The 20,376-nt window shown below is 48.8% G+C and overlaps 1 protein-coding gene across 1 annotated transcript in view; it reads left to right on the top strand.

Annotated features, from left to right (window-relative positions):
- TTYH1 (tweety family member 1) overlaps positions 1-20,376 on the top strand; it is a 76,276-nt gene that overhangs the window by 28,229 nt on the left and 27,671 nt on the right. The window contains exons 4-5 of the mRNA XM_015417367.1: positions 14,762-14,873; positions 19,495-19,715. Coding sequence (XP_015272853.1) covers positions 14,762-14,873; positions 19,495-19,715 — 333 coding nt within the window. The remainder of the gene's footprint in view (positions 1-14,761; positions 14,874-19,494; positions 19,716-20,376) is intronic.

The raw sequence follows: 20,376 nt of genomic DNA, 5'->3' as shown, positions 1-20,376 counted from the left end.
GAACTGGCCCTTGAGTCATCCCCCAGGGAATATTAACTGAATCCAGCTTCATGCTGCCTGACATCTCATCGCCAGTGTTAGCAGAGCCCCTTATGCCCGAAGGAAGTAGAAAAGTAATGACCAGATCTCGGGTGTACAAAAGATCTCCTGCCCCGCTTTCCTGTCTCTGGACCACAACAAAGCCAGAGCATCTAGGGCGAGGTGAGATAGTGTTGGCTGGTGTGCAAGAATTCTTGAACAAGGATGAAACCTTTGGGGCATGGATTTAGGGTCGCTGTTTGGTGTAGTGGTTAAGAGCAGTGGACTCTAATCTGGAGGACTGGGTTTGATTCCCCACTTCTCCACATGCAGCCAGCTGGGTGACCTTGGGCCAGTCACAGTTCTCTTAGAGCTCTCTCAGCCCCGCCTACCTCACAGGGTGTCTGTTCTGGAGAGAGGAAGGGAAGTAGATTGTAAGCTGCTCTGAGACTCCAAGTGAAGGGCAGGGCATAAGTCCGACTCTTCTTCTGTGTGCAGCATCACCTCGAAGAGTACAGCCAGGGCCGGCTCACTCACTAGGCAAACTAGGCGCTCGCCTAGAGCGCACCGGCCCTTAGGGGTGCCAAACTATCACACACACACACACACCCGCTGTCCTGGTTCAGCTGCAAACACTACTGAGTTTTAAACATGTTATGATCTTTCTGATGATACAAACACCAATTCCACCAAACAACTTAGCCCTCTGGGCACAGAAGGGTCACTCAGCTGAGTCAAAGAAGAATCTAAGTAGGGGGGCTATTACATAAGGACACTCAAGTTGCAACTGACTTATGGCAACCCCAGCAAGGAACTGTCAAGGCAAGCGAGAAGCATAGGTTGTTTGTGACTGCGAGTGCCTTTCTTTGCAGAGTCTTCCTTGGTGGAAGCCAGATGTGCAAAGCCGGCAAAGTTACAAAAGCAAAAGTGAGTGTTAAGAGCATGGGTGCCAGGGGAACGGGAGGCCCGGGGTACAGATCCAATTAACAGGTCCAAGCCATAGTGGGCGCAGGGGGGGGGGCACCAGAAGGGATCCTCGCCTAGGGTGCAAAATAAGCTGGGGCCGGCCCTGAGTACAGCAGCAGTGTCTGCATCCACACATCATTGGGTATTGCGCTATAGCAGTCATTCACAAGGGGATTGTCTTATTTACACAGGAAAAATCCTGTTGTGATTAATGGATGTAGCGCAATGATGGCTGGGTGGCTGGAGAGCAAGGCTGGCTTTGCTGTGCTAAACGGGAGTGATCTGTTGTACCAGATCTCCCACCCCACCAGTTTGCCAGGGTGGAGGCTGCTTTGGTAGAGGTATTGGTCCATCTAGCTCTGTTTTCTCAGCCAGGCAGAGAAAACCCCCCCCCCTTTCTGCTCCTCATGAGATGCCTGGGAGTGAGCCAGGAACCTTCTGCATGCAACACGTCCGTTCTGGGCCATGGCTCCTCCCAGAATCAGAGCCCTTCCTTCTTTCTCGCTTCCTTCTAGGTTCTCCAGGTGGACTGGAGGAACGTGTCCCTTCTCTGGGAAAGTGAGGATTTGCAAGAGAGCAAAATGGGGCAGAGGGAGAGAACGTTGTACCACTTGAACCTAGGTTAGGCGTGTGAGTGAAGGTTTTGAAAACCGATGGGGTGGGATTGAGTTAGGTTAAGGGAGAGGAGGGGTGGGAGCCAAGATTCCTCTGGGAGGAGAATGGGAGCTAGAGGGTCTGCAGAGGGCTGGGACCACAGCCAAAACCTTTATCCCCCCCACCGCCACCAACCCTGTCCTTTTTATCCCCTCATCCCTGAGTCTGGGAATGGCCTCCCATCTAATGAAAAAGCTTGATTATCCTGAGAATGGCATTGCCTCTCTGTGAGGCTGTGAGAGGACGAGGAGAAGGAGGAGGAGGGGGGTGGTTGCCATAGAAATGAGATTTAGGGAGAAGGAGGAAAAGAGGGCCTGTTGTGACTGAAAGGGGGGGGAGGGCGGGAGGCCTGTGAGAGAATTGGATGGGAAGAGACCTCAGGTTGCCAGTCCCCAGGTGGAGCCAGCCTGGAGATCTCCCGGAAGCGCAACTGATCTCCAGGCGACAGAGACCAGTGCCCCTGGAGGAATTATCAGCTACCCAAACCCTGCCCTCCCCAGGCTCCACCCCAGATCCCCAGGAGATTCCCAGCACAGAGTTGGCAACCCTGGAAGAGAAGGAGAGGGTGGTGGGTTGTGTGGAGAAAGAACAGGTGGATCCATGAACCCAGACCTGGGTCCCAGATCTGAGGGGCCGTGGCACAAGGCATCCTCCGTGTACAGACCAACTGAGAATTAGCTGCCCTTGACTTCTCTGCGGGGCAAAAGGAGGACCATGGCCCCAAAGGAAGTAGGCCACCCGCTGACATGTGAATGAGTGACTTTGCCTCCCTGTGGAGGAGCCCGATATGAATGGTTGTGTGGGGGTGGAAAGTCAGGCTGGTGGTTAGCAAAGCAACCCTGTCCGGTGGTGTGGAGCCAGGCGCAAGTAGTGTGTTCGAGGGCTGACCAGAGTCATTTTTCCAAATCCTCAACTGAAGGTGAGAAGGGCCAGAAAAGAGGTAGTGTAAGGCCCAATATAAATATGATACCAGTGGGCAAGGACTTAATATACCCAGTGTTTTTGTTAAATTGGGCAACTAGGTGCGCAGTGCTGTTCAGTGTGCAGTGTTAGGTCAAGCTATGGATATCTAGTCTGCTAGCGTTGCAAGTGTAGCAACCGAGGTTAGATTCTGAAGACAGCAGTGACTGAGGCTGGCAAGGTCATCTGCCAGCAAGACGAATTGCTCAGACTGAAATCCCTTTCAGAGCTTGCCTTTAGAGAGCCTTGTGGAGCAGGACTGACCCTTGGCATAAGCGGAATGCTTTAGTCAGGTGGCAGGGCTGGTACTGTGCCCTTGAGAAACACTTCAATTTTCCCTAGTTTTTTTACCAGTCCAGGTGGTGGCTGGAGATCTCCTGGGATTACAACGGATCTCCAGGCAACAGAGGTCAGTTCACCTGGAGAAAATGGCCGCTTTGGAAGGCGGACTCAGTGACACTGTACCCCACTGAAGTCCCTCCCCTCCCCAAACCCTGCTCTCCTCAGGCTCCACCCCCCAAATCTCCAGGTATTTCCCAACCCAGAGCTGGCAAACCTACTAATGGTATACAATGTAAGGGCCAAACAAGTGAACCTTTAAGTTTAGCCCAATAGTAGGGCAAGTAGCGGAACTGCGGTGGCTCAAGTGGTTAAGACGCTGAGCTGCAGGCTGTGGAAGGTCGGTAGTTCAGCAGTTCGAGACCCGAGTGCGCCGCATGACGGAGTGAGCTCCCGTCTCTAGTTCCAGCTCCTGCCAACCTAGCGGTTCGAAAGCAAGAAATTGCAAGTAGATAAATAGGTACCACTTCGGTGGGAAGGTAACAGCGTTCTGTGCGCCTTGGTGTTTAGTCATGCCGGCCACATGACCACGGAAATGTCTTCGGACAGCGCTGGCTCTTCGGCTTTGAAATGGAGATGAGCACCGCAACCCTAGAGTCGGACTCGACTGGCTTTCGAGCAAGGGAACCTTTACCTTTACTTTAGGGCAAGTAGCACCTCTCCAAGGCTGTTGCATGTAGGGGAAACAGCAGAGAGTAAAGGCTTAAACCTCCTCCCTCAGGTTCCCATATTCTTGAAAATTAAAGAACAAAGTTGGAGTCAAAGTTCAAGATAACCTTGAATAAAACTTTGTTGGTCGTAAAGGTGCCGCTGGACTCAAACTTTGGTCTAGTGCTTCAGACCAACGCAGCCACCACACCTGGATCCATCCTGAAAATTAAGTTTACAAAATTTCTGAAAAGGCCCAAAATGGCAGATGTTGGCTGCTTTGAGTTTTGGTTTGAGACCCCCCCCCCCAATAATACTTTTCAAATGTATTTATTTTATTTTTACCCAGTTTTCAACTAGATAAATTTGGTCACAAAGCAGCTTACAGCAATTAAATGAAATATAAATATTAATTTGAATATAATTTTAGTGAGGTCTCGGTTAGGGTTTCCAGGTCCCCCCCGGCCAGCGGCAGGGGATAAGGGTGTAGGATTGCCAGTTCCAGGTTGGGAAACTCCTGGGGATTTGGGGATAGAGCCTGGGGAGGATAGGGACCTCAGTGGGGTACAGTGCCATAGAGTCCATCCTGCAAAACTCCCATATTCTCCAGGGGAACTGATTTCTGCAGTCTGGAGATGAGCTTTAATTCCATGGGAACCCCAGGTCCCACCTGGAGGCTGGTCTCGGTTTAGTCCAGTGAAATGGTATTTGACTGCTGTCCCGTTTCAGGGATCCAAAATGGTAGCTGGAATGAGGGGAGCTTTCAACTGAATCTAGGTCCAGGCATCATGGAAGAGTAGTTGACAACTCCCTCTTCTTCCACTTGCCTCAGTGTTAGTAGCCGGCCCACAAATCCTTCCTACATCAAGAAAAGATTTGATTTCTCTCAAGTGTAATTTGTAGCATCTGTACGAATGAATCCCGTTTAGTGGCCCACAAATTATTCACTAGCCCCATTGCTCAGCATACTGGTGGTAGTTATTTTTTGCTACAGTGATGGCATAAAATATATATATATATTTTTGAAACTATCTTTTTCCAATTCAGGGGGGGGAAATTATTTGGTCACCTGGAGGAAATGTTTACTCACCTTGGGCGACCAGGCTAGTAGCTGTTTCCAAGTTTATGTACCACATATTAGGGCTGCCTCTCAGTTAAAGAAATCTTAGTTAGTGAGTTGAATTAATTTTTATCAATCAATTAGACATTTAAATTTTTTGGGATTTGCATATAAATAAATGAGGAAATTCTGTAGGCAAAACAGCCTTCTTGATTTGTTTTTCGATGACTCGCGTGTTACAGCAGGAACCATCTTAGAAGAGGCGTTCCTTCCTGTATGAAAGAGAGGCAGAAGGCTTCTTCCCAAATGGTGCCTGCATTCATGATTTTTACAAGATTAAAAAAATACAGCCGTTTTTCAGGAAAGCAAAGCTGCTGCCTGCTGAATTGGAAATACTTTCTGAGTCAGTAAAAAGCTTTTAATTAAGTAAACTAATGATTAATTGATTTTACTGTTGCGGGCTTATTTATATGCCAGTTAATTGAATTCAGTTGGGGCTGGACGGACTGAGGAGTGGACTGGATGGGATGAATGAAGGGAGAAGGGGGGGGTTATGTATATATTTCAATTCATAATTGATCCTTTCAGCAAAGGAGGTGAATTTCCATAAATACAGTTAGTACCTGCAGCATCTCCCGTAACCCTGTACAAATTGCTAAATCCTTGTGTTCTGTTTAAAAAGCCAGCTATCATGTGTTAACTGGTCTTGATCAAGTGGTTCAGGTGGATGGATGGGTCCACCCTTAAGATGGTCTGGAGGAGGGAGGGCTAGTCTTTTTGGTTTTTCTTGGGTTAATCCTAGTCCGTTTGGGTTGCAGCTGTTTCCTGCACGCTTGTGTCATTACCAGAAAGAGTATAATTACCACCCAGCATGCTTCATAATTACAGTGCAGAAGGAAGCTAGGGGGTGGATGGGCAAACGCTTGCTGTCAGGATCCGACATCAGATAGATGGGCCAATCCAGGACGACGGAGAGAGGATGGATGAGTTTGGGGGGGGGGGAGAGACCAGGTCTCTCTCCTGTACCGTCCCTTCTACACTCCCTTGTTGCCTCTCCATGCAAATCCCTTCCCAATCCCCGGCCAGCTGCCATAAGGAGCTTAGATGTTTTGCTGGCTGTTCCCCCCCCCCATGCATTTTTGTGCTATGCCCCTGGTTTCCTAACCTGTTTTCTTCCCCTGCTGGCACTGCATCTCCTGATGTGCCTCTTCCCTCTTTTCTCCGCTGCACCGTCAGGAGGGGTCCTCCCCATTTGTGCTCCAGATTCTTCAGGTTACTTCTGCACGAAGGTCCTGGGGGTGGACATCCAGTGGACATCCAAACCTCAGAATCTATACATGCCTGTGACTTCATCCACCTGAATTCCGAGGTGCCCTATGCAGCCTGATTATCCCTTTCTCTGGTAAATCAAGATGGGTAGCTGTGTTAGTCTGTCTATATCCGTAGAAAAGAACAAGAGTCCAGTAGCACCTTAAAGACTAACAACATTTGTCACAGGTATGAGCTCTCATGAGTCACAAATTTTGTTAGTCTTTAAGATGCTACTGGACCCTTGGTCTTTTCTGGTATATCACTGTCCCTATTTTGCCCTAGGGGGATGCATGGTTAAAATTTGGTTAATGCAGGTCAACTGGTATTGTCGTTCTTCAGAGTCTTGTCAAACCCAAATGTACACTGGGGGGTGTACCATGTTGTAACATAACATCCAGGGCTATTTTGGGGCAGGAACGCACAGGAACGGAGTTCCGGCTGGCTTCCGAGTTGGCCATGCCCAGCAGGAACTCATTAGCATAATAGGCCACACCCAACAGCAGAAACTCATTAGGATTGGCTACGTTAGGGGTGTGTGGCCTAACATGCAAAGGAGTTCCTGCTACAAGAAAAGCCCTGGGTTTTGACAACAAACAGGGTAAACAGAATAAGAAGCAAAAGGTGGGTGTGGCTGGATGACTACACTTCTGGTAACATGGGGTGTGGCCTAATATGCTAATGAGCTGTGTTGTCAGGGGTGTGGCCTAATATGCTTATGAGTTTCTGCTGTGTGGCTGGATGACTACACTTCTGGTAACATGGGGTGTGGCCTAATATGCTAATGAGCTGTGTTGTCAGGGGTGTGGCCTAATATGCTTATGAGTTTCTGCTGTTGGGTGTGGTCTATTATGCTAATGAGTTCCTGCTGGACTTTTTCTACAAAAAGAGCCCTCAGGCACACAGGAGCCCAACTTGGATCAGGACTGCAGGGAGAGGAGACTCTCCCCCATATAATTTTTCTGACCTGAAATGCCCCTGGTGAGCCCCTGTCTGCTCTGTTGGGGAAATTATGTTTTCCAAAGAAGTAAATGGTTTCTCCTGGGGCCGTTTCAGATCAGAAAAACCGTGTACACGGGGGTGGGGAGGCTGGAGCCTTAACTCCATGCATACTGTACTCTGGGTCAGAATGAGATCTTTCTAGGATCTGGGAAACACCGTGCTCCCAGTGCACGTATGGCCAAACAAATGTGGTGTTTTTAAACAAGTCATTTTAAACAAGTGATTTTTAAAGCGCCTCAGGGACCTGCTCAGATTGGGACTGGGGAAGGAGGCACTTGTGCTTTCTACCTGGCACTGTCTTTCTCAGTTCAGGCTGTCTCAGTGGGCATATTTCCCTCATTTGGAGCTGCACAGCCCCGGTTTGTTTAAAAACATCAGGCCTGCTTTGGCCAAAAGTCCTAGTGGCAGCCACAAGGACTTTGTATTGTACAATTCAGCCGCTAGTTTCCTCAGTGGGGCAGACGACAGTTCCCCAGGACCATTTCAGGTCAGGAAGATGGCGTGCAGCGGATGGGAATCAGGCCCCACATGCCTGAGAAGTTTCAATGTGAACCTTCCAGGGCATGTCTGATTCTACAAGGCCCAGGGCAGACCTGGAAATGGTGTCATCTAGCCTTGAGTGAATAAAAACATCTTACCTCTAGTACACTTGTTTCGAAATACCTGTGCATTGGCAATGAGGTGCCATAATGCGGAGCACTACCTGCCATTTTGTAGACTGCCGACTGAAGCGAATGTTTCATACATCTGATGATGCAGTGTTTTATCTGCAAAACCTTTGTCACAATAAACCCATTAGCCTTTAAGTTACCTCCAGTAACGTTGCCAACTTGATTGGAATATGCCTGAGGAGTTTGGTGTGGAGCCTGTGGGGAAGGCGGAGCCTGGGGAAGGCGGAGCCTGGGGAAGGGGTAGGGACTCCAATGTGTATAATGCCATCGAGTCCCCCCTCCAAAGCTGCCATTTTCTTCAGGGAAACTCATCTCTGTAGTCTGGAGAACAGTTGAAATAGTTCTCCAGGCCTCACCTGGAGTTTGGCAACCCTAACCCCAAGACTTGGTCATCTCCCCCCCCCCTCCACAACAGACTAACATGCATACCTCTGAACTTTTGTTGAGGAATTGAAAAAAATGGATTTTATTGATTTTCTACAGAAAAAGAAAGACAGACAGACGTGAGAATCTACAAGACAAACCAACATATAACAAACAGGAGTCTTGTACCCATTATAGCTCGATTGGTTTACATACATAGAATCATTCTTATATGCACCCTTACATGTAAAATACTATATAAGATAGATTATATTTCAATTACTTGTAATATAAAGTTATTGTGTGCATCTTTGCAGATACACCTCAATCCATTCATACAGCCTTGACCATGTTTTTTTCAAAAAGTTCTTCTTTTTTATCTTGTAGTTGCAATGTTATTTTGTCCATCTCTGCCATTTCCAATAGTTTGTAGATAATCTCTTCTTTTGCTGGCACTTCTTTCCTCCAGTATTTTGCAAACAAACTCCTTGCAGCTGTTATTACATATATAATCATATATGCATCTGGTTTTTAAAAATCTTTCTGGAATAATATTTAATAAAAACAGGAATTGAAATGTTGAGAAATGAAAATGGTGTTTTCATAGTATAACTGGGGGGGGACACTTTGGGGGCTTTTAAATCCGTGGAGGATAAATAGGTGCAGAGCAAATGAATGCAGCACTCCACAGGTAATGCTGGGTCCTCAATAACATCCCTTCCAGACCACGCAAACACAGGAGGATCATGGTTGTGGTGTATTCGAAAAGGCTTACATGAATCGCCGCATTAACTCTCCATGATAAGCTCGAGCCAGAGGAAGGCTCCTCCGAGCCAACTTGCTATTGGTCGCTCCACAACAGCGACCAATCAGAACTGTACCAATTCCCTGCGAGGGAAGAACTTTCATTGGACGTTATCCGCACAACCTCATTGGTTGTTTATTGTAAATAGGCGTGACTACGTTAGCCCGGGAATGTTTAAAAGGAGCCTAGCTCCCAATGTTAAGTTGTTCTGGTTATGACTTCTTTCAAGCGCTTGTTCGTACCTACAATAAAGCTGATCACTTTTGTTGAAATCACCCTCTGGATCTTTGTTAGCGGCGATCTAACAGTGGTGGTATGTTCTTCCCCACCTCAGCTTTCATGTATTCTGCAGCCTGAACAATCCTTACATTTGTACGTGGGCAGCCTCTAGCGTACAAGCAATGGGGATCCTTGCAAAAATCAGACACTGCAATCGTGCGGAGAGAAGCCTACACACAGAACGTGCATAAGGGCTGTTCCAGCAATCTGCTAACTGCATGTAGGAAGGGGGGGGGCTTTCTCCTCCCCACACACGTGTTCAGTCTCCTTGCATGGGATGGGACTTACAAAGGGATCCTGGGTAAGAGAAAACGGGTGTTATTAACATGTCTCTCAGTGAAATACTAGGGGGTGTTCCCCTATTTAAGATGTGTGTGTGTGTGTGAGGGGGGAAACAGTCAGGCAGAATTCTTACCCAGCAGCTCACTCAGAAATAAACTTGCTCCTCCGTTCCACTGTTCTGGCCAATGAGTGCAAATGCACGATGATGATTGACAAGCATTAGTCCCTTAGAGAACTGTATACTGTTTTAAATTTGTTTTATTGCCTTTTAGTACGCTCTGACTCTTAAGTTGTACTTCCTCAGCCCGTTACCATAAAACATCTGTCTATAGAGTTACTGTGTTCCCTCAGTGGGCAAATCGCACCCAATTTGCCCCTCACAAGAGGCCCACACTGTCTAATGATGTCTTGCCTTGAACCCCTCAAAATCCTGAATGTGGCTCTAGTTCTGGGGCAGGAAGTTGCCTCTAGACCAGTGTTATACGCACAGTTTATGAAACACTTTGTACTCTGCCACTGACTAACAGGTTTAACTTAATAGGTGCACTTAGCCCTTCCATGGTGCATATGTTAAGTGCCATTGATGATTCTAACATCATGAATGTTTTCAGGTATTAACTTTGGTTCATTTGTGACTGTTGTTTGGATGCATGCTGGAAAGGTAAAATGCTGAAGCTTGTGACCTTGCTTGTTATGGCCAGCTGTAACTGCGCATGTCCCTGATGTCAGTTAGCTTGCGTTAGATGGAAACCATACTACATGATGTACCCATATCTGTTACATTAGATACTTTTTATCACTTCATAGCCTGGGAAGAAGAAGGCCCATTGTTCAACTGAAGGAGGTATATTTTTTGCCTGAGAAAGTCCAACCTACTCTAGAAGATTGGACTCTTGTTTTTCCCCCCCTCATCCTGCAATAAATTGACTTTCCGAACATTAAAAGCAATCCTGCCACTGTTCTGTTAACTCAATAACTGTTTTCTTTTGAAGAACAAGGATTTATTCACATTGGAAAGGAGAAGATTCTCCTCCTCCAGATTGTAGGCATTGACAGAAACAATGCTTCCTTCAACAATGTACTGTTCCTGGAGATAACCGGAGTCTGAAGCATGTTTTCTGCTAACCCCTGACTGTCTACTTGCCCTTCTGAAACAAAACCTGGCCTGTAAGATGGGAGCTCTAAGCCCGGGAGATACCCTGTTTAAATCCGTCAGTATTCCTTTTCAACAGAAGGTCATCCAGGATTGAAACCTGTTATTGAAAACCTGGTTAGAGGAAAGAGACTGGAAGAATGTACATCACCTCACTATATATACACATAAGAACTGACAGGATGTGAGTATAGAACCCAGGTCTCACCAGTCGTAATCAAGTGTTGTAACCATTAGGAAGAGGCAGGGACATAATGGCAAAGTTGCTTTGCATGCAGAAGGTCCCGGGGTCAGTCCCTGGAATCTTCAGGTAAAGAAACTTGGGAAGTGGTTGACGTGAAAGATTCCAGCCTGAGACCTTGGAGAGCTGCTGCCAGTCAGAGTAGACAATACTGAGCTTGATAGACAAAGGGCCTGACCAGGTTAATGTGTTCACAGTGTTTCATCTTCGGTCTTCTTGTGCAGCCCCATATTGGGACTGCGCTTGTGCAGGACGGCCATAGGACATTTTCTTTCTAGCTCAAAAACTCCAAAGAGGAGGCACCCTGCCCCTTTCAGAGCCAACGCATGTGTAGGATCCCTGTCTAGAATATCACATGCTCCACTGGCAGGCACCCCCTTTCCTCAGTTCCTTTTTCACCGCCTCAAGGATAAGAAGCTTTCTAGCATGCTCCATCGATTTCTTCATTGTCATTGTGGATGAAAGAAGACTTCTTTTTGTCCACCAAGGACTTGTTTTGTACTCCTTTGGGAGGCTATTTCATGGGAGGCAAGCCCCATCACCCGGGCTCTCCCTGTTTGTTGTGCTTGTGGTTCCTTGTCACAGCATCTATGGTACTGTTTTTAAAAATGTGCAAAATGTGGAACAAACTCTGCCTTCTGTGCTTAGGAGACACCCACAATGTTGGAGCTTGTTCAGTTTGCCAGCGCTTTACCCCTAAGGCTTGGTCGGATAGGGCCTCTAGGCTGAACGCTGCACTGTGGGAGAAGGCTTTGTCCTCCTTGGTTCCTTCCAAAGTGACTCTGAGCTCGGGGCCCACTATCTCGGGTCCACTTCCCTTGGCTCCGACTACTGAACCCCGTTCCAGGCCCCCATTGGTCTGTTTGGTTCCTACGGGCTCGTCTATCAAGGCGGCTCCGATCCCTCCAAAAAGAGCCACTTTGGTTGCTCCGGAGGTAGAATCTAGTCACCCACGTTTGCCTTCTCCAGGACTGTTGACCAAGGTCTGGTTGCATTTGGAACCTCCTGCTAAGAAACATAAAAAATTTAAGCATAAGGAGAAGACCAAGTCTGTGCCCAAATCAGGATGTGTCAAGTCTTCTAAGGGTCCAGAGGTTGATCAGGACATCATCTTGGTCTGTTATTGAAGACACCCCATTGCCACATCTAGCATCCCTGCCGTCCAGAGGTTGATCAGGACATCATCTTGGTTCCCCTGCACACCCCATCACCACATCTAGCATCCCTGCCAGACAACTGGTACACTCAGAATTGGGACCTCCTTTATCTTGGCAACCAGTGCCCCCCCCCCCCAGCATTCTTACTGCATGTCACCATCCTACTTAAATAGATGGGCTGGACATCATCTTCAAACTTTAGAGGGGCTTGACCCAAATACACGGGGATACATGGATGCCCACTCCACACTGGTTCCATTCCAGTCTCTGTATCATGAGCCTGGAGAAGAGGTCTCCATGGCATCTCGTTATAAGTTCTAAGAGTGCCTCGGACCTATCACCCAACGATACTGTGGGTGACTGGACTTCAGTGTCTCCTAGCAAAGACCTCCATCTTTACAGAGAACAAATGATAAGAATGGCAAAAGCCCTTGACACTGATGTTTCCACTTCAGATAACCATTCAAAGGACAGAATTTTGAGCCATCTCTATTCTGATACTCTCTATTTCTGATCCTGGAAGGTCTTTCTGACCTCACAGTTCCAATCTGCAGAAACCAGCCTCCATTCAGGCCCCACCTTGTAAGACTGAAATTTGTACAGAGTAAAGCAGGACTCCTGTGAGTTTCTGTCCATGCACCCACCACTGGTCTTCATTAGTTATGGAAGACATACAGTTATAGAAGACATGCAGGCACGCAACGGCCCGGCCAGCATTCATCCCCAGCTGACAGGGAAAGCTGCCATCTGGACACTTTGGGAAGACACTTTTATGCTTCCTCTGCTCTCAATTTTTGAGTAACAAATTATCAAGTGATTATGGGAGGCTACCAGCTTTTCCTCTGGGAGAGTCTTTCCCAGTACCTGGACAAATTGTCTGATGATTCCAAGTCCAAGGTGATTAAACCCTCAAAACAGGAGATTAACGCAGGCAGGCATGCCGCTGATGTATCAGCCAGATCGATGGCCTCTGCCATAGTCCTCAGGAGGCACTCACGGTCTCACAACACTGCTCTCCCTCTGGAGACTCACTGTAAAGCTGAGGATCTCCCATGTGAGGGATCAGCTCTTTTTTCACAGTCCACAGATGTGTTCCTCTCCACTATGAAAAAGAACTGCCAGACAGCCAGATCATTCAGCGTGTTTTGCTCAGCTCCGGCCCAGAGGCAACATCTCTCCCAAAGGCAACACAGCTTTGGTATCCCTTTCTACAGGGGTCAGAGACAGCACCACCAGCCTACTCAACAGAACCTCCAGAGGAATCAGGGCCAACAGCCAGCAAGGTTCTGACTATCCGCCCCAGTAGTTGCAGACATTCCTAGTTTTAAGGGTAGGCTGGCACAATTTGCAGAGGCTTGGTGCCAGATTAGTTCTGATAGTTGGGTTTTTTCCCCTAAAGTTCTTGACTTTACCAAACCATTCCATAAAGGCAAAGCACTACTTATTTGTTATCGAGGCCCCAAGAAGGGCAAAGTTGCTTCGGCCCAGTCCATGTCCAGATGGGTAGCTGCTGCCATCCGTTCCTGCTACATGGCACCTGGAGAGCTGTGTTCACTGGACATGAAAGCACACTCCACCAGAGCAAAGGGTTCATCTGTTGCGTTTCATCAACTTCCCCTGCTGGACATCTGCAAGGCAGCAACCTGGTCGACAGAGGACGCATTTGTGAAGCACTACGCTTTAGACCTTCAGGTAGGGTTGCCAAGTCGTTGCAGTCGCCGCAGCGGGGGACTCCCGCGCGACGACTGGAGCGCGTGCGTGCAAAGCGCACACGCGCCGCACGAACGTCACCCGGAAGTGACATTAGGACGCCGGGCACGTTTCCCCTCCAATGGTCGTGGCCCCGCCCCCAGCGTGCTCGGCGTCCTAACGTCACTTCCTGGTGACGTGCACGTCGGGGTGGGGTTCCCCCCGGGGCCCAATCCACCAGTGGTCGTTTCCCCGCCCCCCAGGGAGACTTGGCAGCCCTACATTCAGGCAAGGAAAGAAGCAGATGTGGGCAGGTCTATTCTACAGGCTCTGTTCCGGCAAGAAACTCACCCCACCTCCTCTGGTGAGTAGCTTGCTAATGGTCCCAGTGTTGGGCTGCACAAGAAGACAGAAGCTGAAAACAGAGTTGCACTTACCTGTAACTGTTGTTCATTGATGTCTTCTGTGTAGACACACATTCCCTCCCTCCTGCCCCGCCATGAGCTCTCACAGGGCCTATTGTGCCATGGAAGGGGGCTCGCGGTGGCTTACAGGAACTGAGGGAAGGGGTGCCTGCCAACGGAGCATGTGACATGCTGGGTGGGAATCCTGCGTGTGCATTGGCTCCAAAATGGGTGGGGCCTCTTTGGAGTTTTTGAGCTAGAAAGAAAATGTCCCATGGCTGGCCTGCGCAAGCGCAGGCCCAATGTATGTCTTTACAGGAGATGTTGATGAACAACAGTTACAGGTAAGTGCAGCTCTGTTTTCTCAATGTGACTGCTCTGTTCAAACAGCAATTGGGAGTTCACGTGTGGAATATTCCTCTGTTTAGATAAATCCCCTGTTCATAGAAAACGAGTGTATCAGGCTAGGCTGTAACTTGTCATCATGACAACAAGTATTCTGTGAGAAAGGAATTATATTTGTTTGGAGGAATATTCAGTTGTATAAGCCCCACCAGCAGTTGTATTGCCCAGACATACATTTATGATATCAGTGGAAATCAGACTGTGATCATACATTGCTACAGGCTGCAAAAATGCACATTTGTGAGGCAAAATCCTGACCATATGGAATTTGGGACCTCTTGGTTTGGAAGCAGGGTCATAAAGTTTGGAGATCCTGGATACTGAAATGTCTCTTTCTCTTCCTCTCTCCAAACACAGTGCTGGGATTGGCATTGGTTTCTATGGAAACAGTGAAACCAACGATGGAGTGTACCAGGTCACCTATTCGCTGCTGAACGCCAATCACACGTTAAGCTCCATTGATACACTGGTGAGTGAGTGCATATCTTTATCAGAGCATTAAGGGGTTGTTTGTACAGTCAGGTATCCTGAGATGGTATCCCTGAACTCACTTTAACCTGTGCTTGTACTCTTCTTACCAGGGGTCATTTCATAGAAAAAGAGATGCAGGAGCTCATTAGCATAACTCATTAGCATAAGTTATTTGCATATGCCACACCCCCTGACCATCATCGGAAGTGTGTCAGAAGGCAACACCCACCGCTCAGGCTCCACTGGACTGTTTTGGATTGCTAGCTATTGGGGGGGGGGGGCGTGCAGATCTGTCCTTGCAGAGGAGGGAGAGCTTGTACCTGAATAAAACTTGGTCTTAAAGGTGCCACTGGACTGTTTTGGACTGGGGGGGGGGCTTTGCAGCTTACCTGGCTGCTTCTTGCTCTGACTGAGGGCTGCTGGGAGCAGGGGGTGGGGCTTGTTGCATGTGCCCGCCCCCTGGGCTCTTTACTGCCGGAGCTCCGCTCCTGTGGGCACCTGCAGGAAATGACCCCTGCTTCTTACGTATTCCAGAGATGACAGAGGCTGGCATTAGTTCAGCCAGCAACCCCTGGCAAGATTAAGGGCCCTTGACTTCTTCCTTCAATGGTATGGCTTATTGGCCGTAGCCTTAAGCCTAAGGGCCCTTGACTCCTATCTCTTTCCTCCTGGAATATGAATGTGGACTCTGTCTATTGAGTACTTAGCATGTTGCAAATGTGCCTAATGATGCCACTTGAACCTAAAGACACATTACCAAGTCCTCAGGCCGTGTCCAGGTCTTCCATTATGTGGATCGAATGTGAGTTGCAAATTCCCACCTGGGAACTCAGTGCCCAGGTACACAGGGGCCCAATCCAGATTGGGACCTTGGCAGGTGGTAAGAGGATGCTTAAGCTTTCCCCCCGCATACAAGCCATTTTTTTCTACCTGAAATGCGCACAGGTGTGTGCATGTGCAGAGCCCGCCCAAGGATTTGGGACACCCTAGGCTAGGGCACCCAAGCTGCCCCTCGTGTATCAGGGAGGCGGAATGACAGCACTACCCTCCTTGCCTTCCCCCTACACCAAGCAGCAGGGAGGTGGGAAGATTGTGCCTGACACCCACCCACACACACACACACTATGGTGAGAAGCTGCTGCATGCTAGGTGAGGTGGGACACGATGGCACCCGGCAGGAAGCCCCCTACAGGGCTGTGAGGAAGTAGGAAGCCAGCACCTCCCTCCTCCTGGGCAGACTGGACAAGTGGTGGGGTTGCAACAGGGCTGGTTGGTGTCCCTCCACCACTGGTCTCCTAGGCAATTGCCCACGGCTACCTAGTGGATGGGTCACCCCGTCCACATGTATTGATGGTGTACATACGGGTTTCCCCAGCACAGCAGATAGCACACCTAGGGGTATTTCAAGGTGGGAAAACAGCACGCGGTGAATTAAGTACCCTCCCACTGTGCACTGTAGTCCTGATCAAAATTGGACTTCGCGTGCCTGGGAATTCAGTATCTAGTGGGGAACTCACAACTCAGCTGATTGAACATCCTCGTGGTAGACCTGGGGATGACCTGAGGACTTTTTAATGTGTAGTTAGCCCCTTCCAGTTTGTTGTGAGTGCTAACATACAGGTCCTACTTGTGAATAGAATGGAATGGGCATGCCATGTGGCAGAGTTGAATATGCAGCAAGGAATGCGTTTGGCATACCTGGAAATGATCTCAAGCAGATTTCGCCAGGGAGCGTTGGTCACAACTCAGCTGATTGAACATCCTTGTGGTAGACCTGGGGGTGATCTGAGGACTTTGTAATGTGTAGTTAGGCCCTTCCAGTTTGTTGTGAGTGCTAACATACAGGCCCTACGAATGGGTATGCCATGTGGCAGAGCTGAATATGCAGCAAGGAAGGAGTAGCTCACAAAGTAGAATTTTTGCTCACAAGACTCCACAGCTTAGAGGGAACATTGGCTGGCATACAATAGCATGCATACGCCTTAAAACTAGCGTGGTCTTGCGTAGCATCTAGGAAGTGCTCATTTTGGGTTTATGCAGGGCTTTTTTTGTAGAAGAAGGCCAGCGGGAACTCATTAGCATAATAGGCCACACCCAACAACAGAAACTCATTAGCATGTTAGGCCGGCCCTTGGAGGGGAGTCATTGGGGGGTCGGGGGGTCGTTTTCCAGGTTTTCCCTCTGCAGCCACCTATGCGCAGAGGTTTTGGCTGTAGGCATGGGCGTGGCCAACTCAGAAGCCAGCCGGAACTCCGTTCCTGTGCGTTCCTGCCCAAAATTTCCCCTGGGTTTATGAATACTCAGCTATGTGAAGAATGAGGGTGCTTTGTACATAATATACACGAGTGGGGTTTTTTTACTGTTTGTGTGTGTAAATGCATGCTTTGGTTTTTATACTTTCAGAGAATCCTTCCTACAACAGTGCAGCTGTCAAGGAAACCAGCATCTCCGTCAGGGCTTAATATTGACTAGGACAAGGAAAGGAAAGTGAGAAACAAAAACAACTGAGAAAGAATGGGGAAGAAGCGAAGGGGAGAGTAGGAGAAGGAGGGGGTAAAAAATTAAAAAGTGGTTCTCCTCCTGTTGCAAGGTGGGACTAAAACGAGCGAAGACCATGGCAGTGCGGGGATGATCCGTAGCTGTCTGGGGGTCTGAGCTTCATTCCTCCAAGCCCCTTAGAAACTTTCATAAGCTGCTTTGAGTCCTGCATGCTGGAGAAAAAGGGGAAATTAAATATTTCATACAAATAAATGGTAACATCCCCTTCCTCTCCCCCCCCACATACTCCCATCCTGTTCACATAATTGCATAATTCATGGAAGAAAAATGTCTATTGTATTTCTGAAATGACATAAACAGACCATATCCTGGCCGTGGCCGTGCAGCTTGGGCTGTTCCCACTCCACCCACCCGCTCCACAAAACATGAGCCCCGTAGATGTGTCTTTCAGAGAGCCTTATCATTTTTGATCTCACCGATAAAACTTCTAAGGAAGACAGTCTAAAACCCACAGCTTTACAGAATGTTGGCCACAGGCTTGTGAACAGCGAGTGGCTTTTATCTGGCAAGCGCGTGCGTTGCACACAGCGGTACTTAGCTGATGAAAGACAGCCGGTTTCAATATAGAGAACAGTTACAGACGTGTGATTTCAGCCCATACAGCTTGAAGCCAAGTTTCTAGCCCCTGTGCTTGTGAAATGAAATGTGGGAAGATGTAAACCGTGCCTGGTGAAATCTCAGAAGCCAAATGAGCATTTGGGCAGGACTTCCCGGGAATAGAGTAGCTGCTTAAGGACAAAATAATTGCCCTGCTAGATCAGACCGAAGGTTAGCTGAGTTCAGCATTCTGTCCCTGTAACTGGCCAGATGGCCCTAGAGAGCTTCCAAGCAGGGCAAAGTGGAGACAGCCGTCCTGTTTGTCCCCAGCATCCGCTAATCAGAGGTATCCTGCCTCAGATCGAGAATGTGCCCATTTCTAGCTGTTATAGCTATTAACCATTAATAAACCTGTCATGTCCTGTACTTCCTTTGACTAATAGAAGTCCTTACATCGACTAAGCATTCACTGTGCAAACATGGTTAATCTGAGCAGGTCACAAAACGTGCATCCCTTCCTCCAATGTGCAGCCTTGGTGACTGACGTGACAGTCATACAGTGACTGGCGTGAGGAGAACTAGTTCTTGAGTTTCAGCTGGGCACTGAAGCACTGTGTAAGGTGAAAGATGTGGCGTGTGTATGTTCTGTCTGCCATGGGTGCCTGCAGGGCTATTTTTGGGCAGGAACGCACAGGAACGGAGTTCCGGCTGACTTCAGAGTTGGCCACGCCCACTACAGCCAAAACCTCCGCGTGTGTGGCTACAGAGGGAAGGCCTGGAGAGCGACACCCCCCTGGCGACTCCGAGGCGGGCAGGCCAGAGGGGGCCCTGGAAGGATTGGCAAGGCGTTTAAATGCCTCCCTGTGCCTTCCCCTTCCTGTCCAAGAGCCGGCTTGCCACAGCCGCAGGGCACACGGGCAAGCCAAGGGAAGGCATGGGGTGTGGCCTAATATGCTAATGAGCTTCTGCTGTTGGGTGTGTCATATTATGCTAATGAGTACCTGCTGGCCTTTTTCTACCAAAAAAAGCCCTGGGTACCTGGCTGCATTAAAGTCATGCCTGCTACATCTCCCAATTTGTCCCCCAAAGTGCATTATGATCAGCAGATAAGAATCTATCCGGCTGGCCAGCCTGGTGGAACTCTCTGCCAAATGACATCCATGCCCTGTCTGACCTATTAAAATTTTGCACGGCATGTAAGGCAGAGATGTTCCACCAGGTCTTTGGTTGAGGCCAGTGACAGTTCCTTACACCTGCTTGGCATTCTCCCCCTCCTCCCCCAAAACTGAGTGCTAGATATGCCATCTTGTTCTTAAAATGTTTTCAAATGTTTATGTTTCAATGTTTTTAATATTGAATTGGTTTTATAATGTATTAAATTATTTTGTTGTAAACCGCCCTGAGCCCTGCGTAAGCAGGGAAAGGCAGTCAAGAAATCTAAATACATAAATAAATAAATAATATGAGGCACCTATGGCCCTCCCACACCAGAATTGTGACATCTCCATCCCTCCCCCCCTCAGGTCTCAGAGACAGTAGAGCTACTTTCAGCAACTGTACGTGGGGACCTGACTCAGCTCGAGGAGACATTGTCGCCACGGACTGACCTGGTGGCTGTGGTCCGCAACACTCGCCGCCAGGCTGAGACAGTGGCACAGACCCTAGATGGGGTCCCTTTCTGGGGGGAAACGCGTGGTGGGCCTAGCATTCTGGCAGAACAAGTTGGCTACCTGGAGGACTACAGGTAAGAGGGAGAGTGGGTGGCTGAGGAAGACTATGAGGATGGAGCAGCATGAGGGGAACTGTGAGGATGGACCAATGTGAGAGGAATTGTGAGGATGGAGTACCCTGAGGGGAACTGTGAGGATGAAGCAACATCGGGGAACCTTTGGATGGAGCAGCATGAGCAGAACTGAGGATGGAGCGCCATGAGGGGAACTTTGAGGATGGAGCAGTGTGAGGGAAACTGTGAGGATGGAGCAGCATGAGGGGAACTGTGAGGATGGAGCAGCGTGAGGGGAACTGTGAGGATGGAGCAATGTGAGGGGAACTGTGAGGATGGAGCAATGTGAGGGGAACTGTGAGGAGGGAGGCATGAGGGGAAAACTGTGAGGATGGAGCAGCGTGAGGGGAACTGTGAGGATGGAGCAGCGTGAGGGGAACTGTGAGGATGGAGCAACGTGAGGGGAACTGTGAGGATGGAGCAATGTGAGGGGAACTTTGAGGATGGAGCAGCATGAGGGGAACTGTGAGGATGGAGCAATGTGAGGGGAACTTTGAGGATGGAGCAGCATGAGGGGAACTGTGAGGATGGAGCAGCGTGTGGGGAACTGTGAGGATGGAGTGGCGTGAGGGGAATTGTGTGGATGGGGCAGTGTGAGGGGAACTGTGAGGATGGAGTGGCG

This window comes from Gekko japonicus, unplaced genomic scaffold (assembly GCF_001447785.1).
Source record: "Gekko japonicus isolate JY-2015 unplaced genomic scaffold, Gekko_japonicus_V1.1 scaffold2313, whole genome shotgun sequence".
In the NCBI taxonomy this organism is placed as follows: Eukaryota; Metazoa; Chordata; class Lepidosauria; order Squamata; family Gekkonidae; genus Gekko; species Gekko japonicus.
The sequence above is the reverse complement of the archived record's forward strand: the minus strand, read 5'-3'. Positions and strand labels throughout refer to the sequence as shown.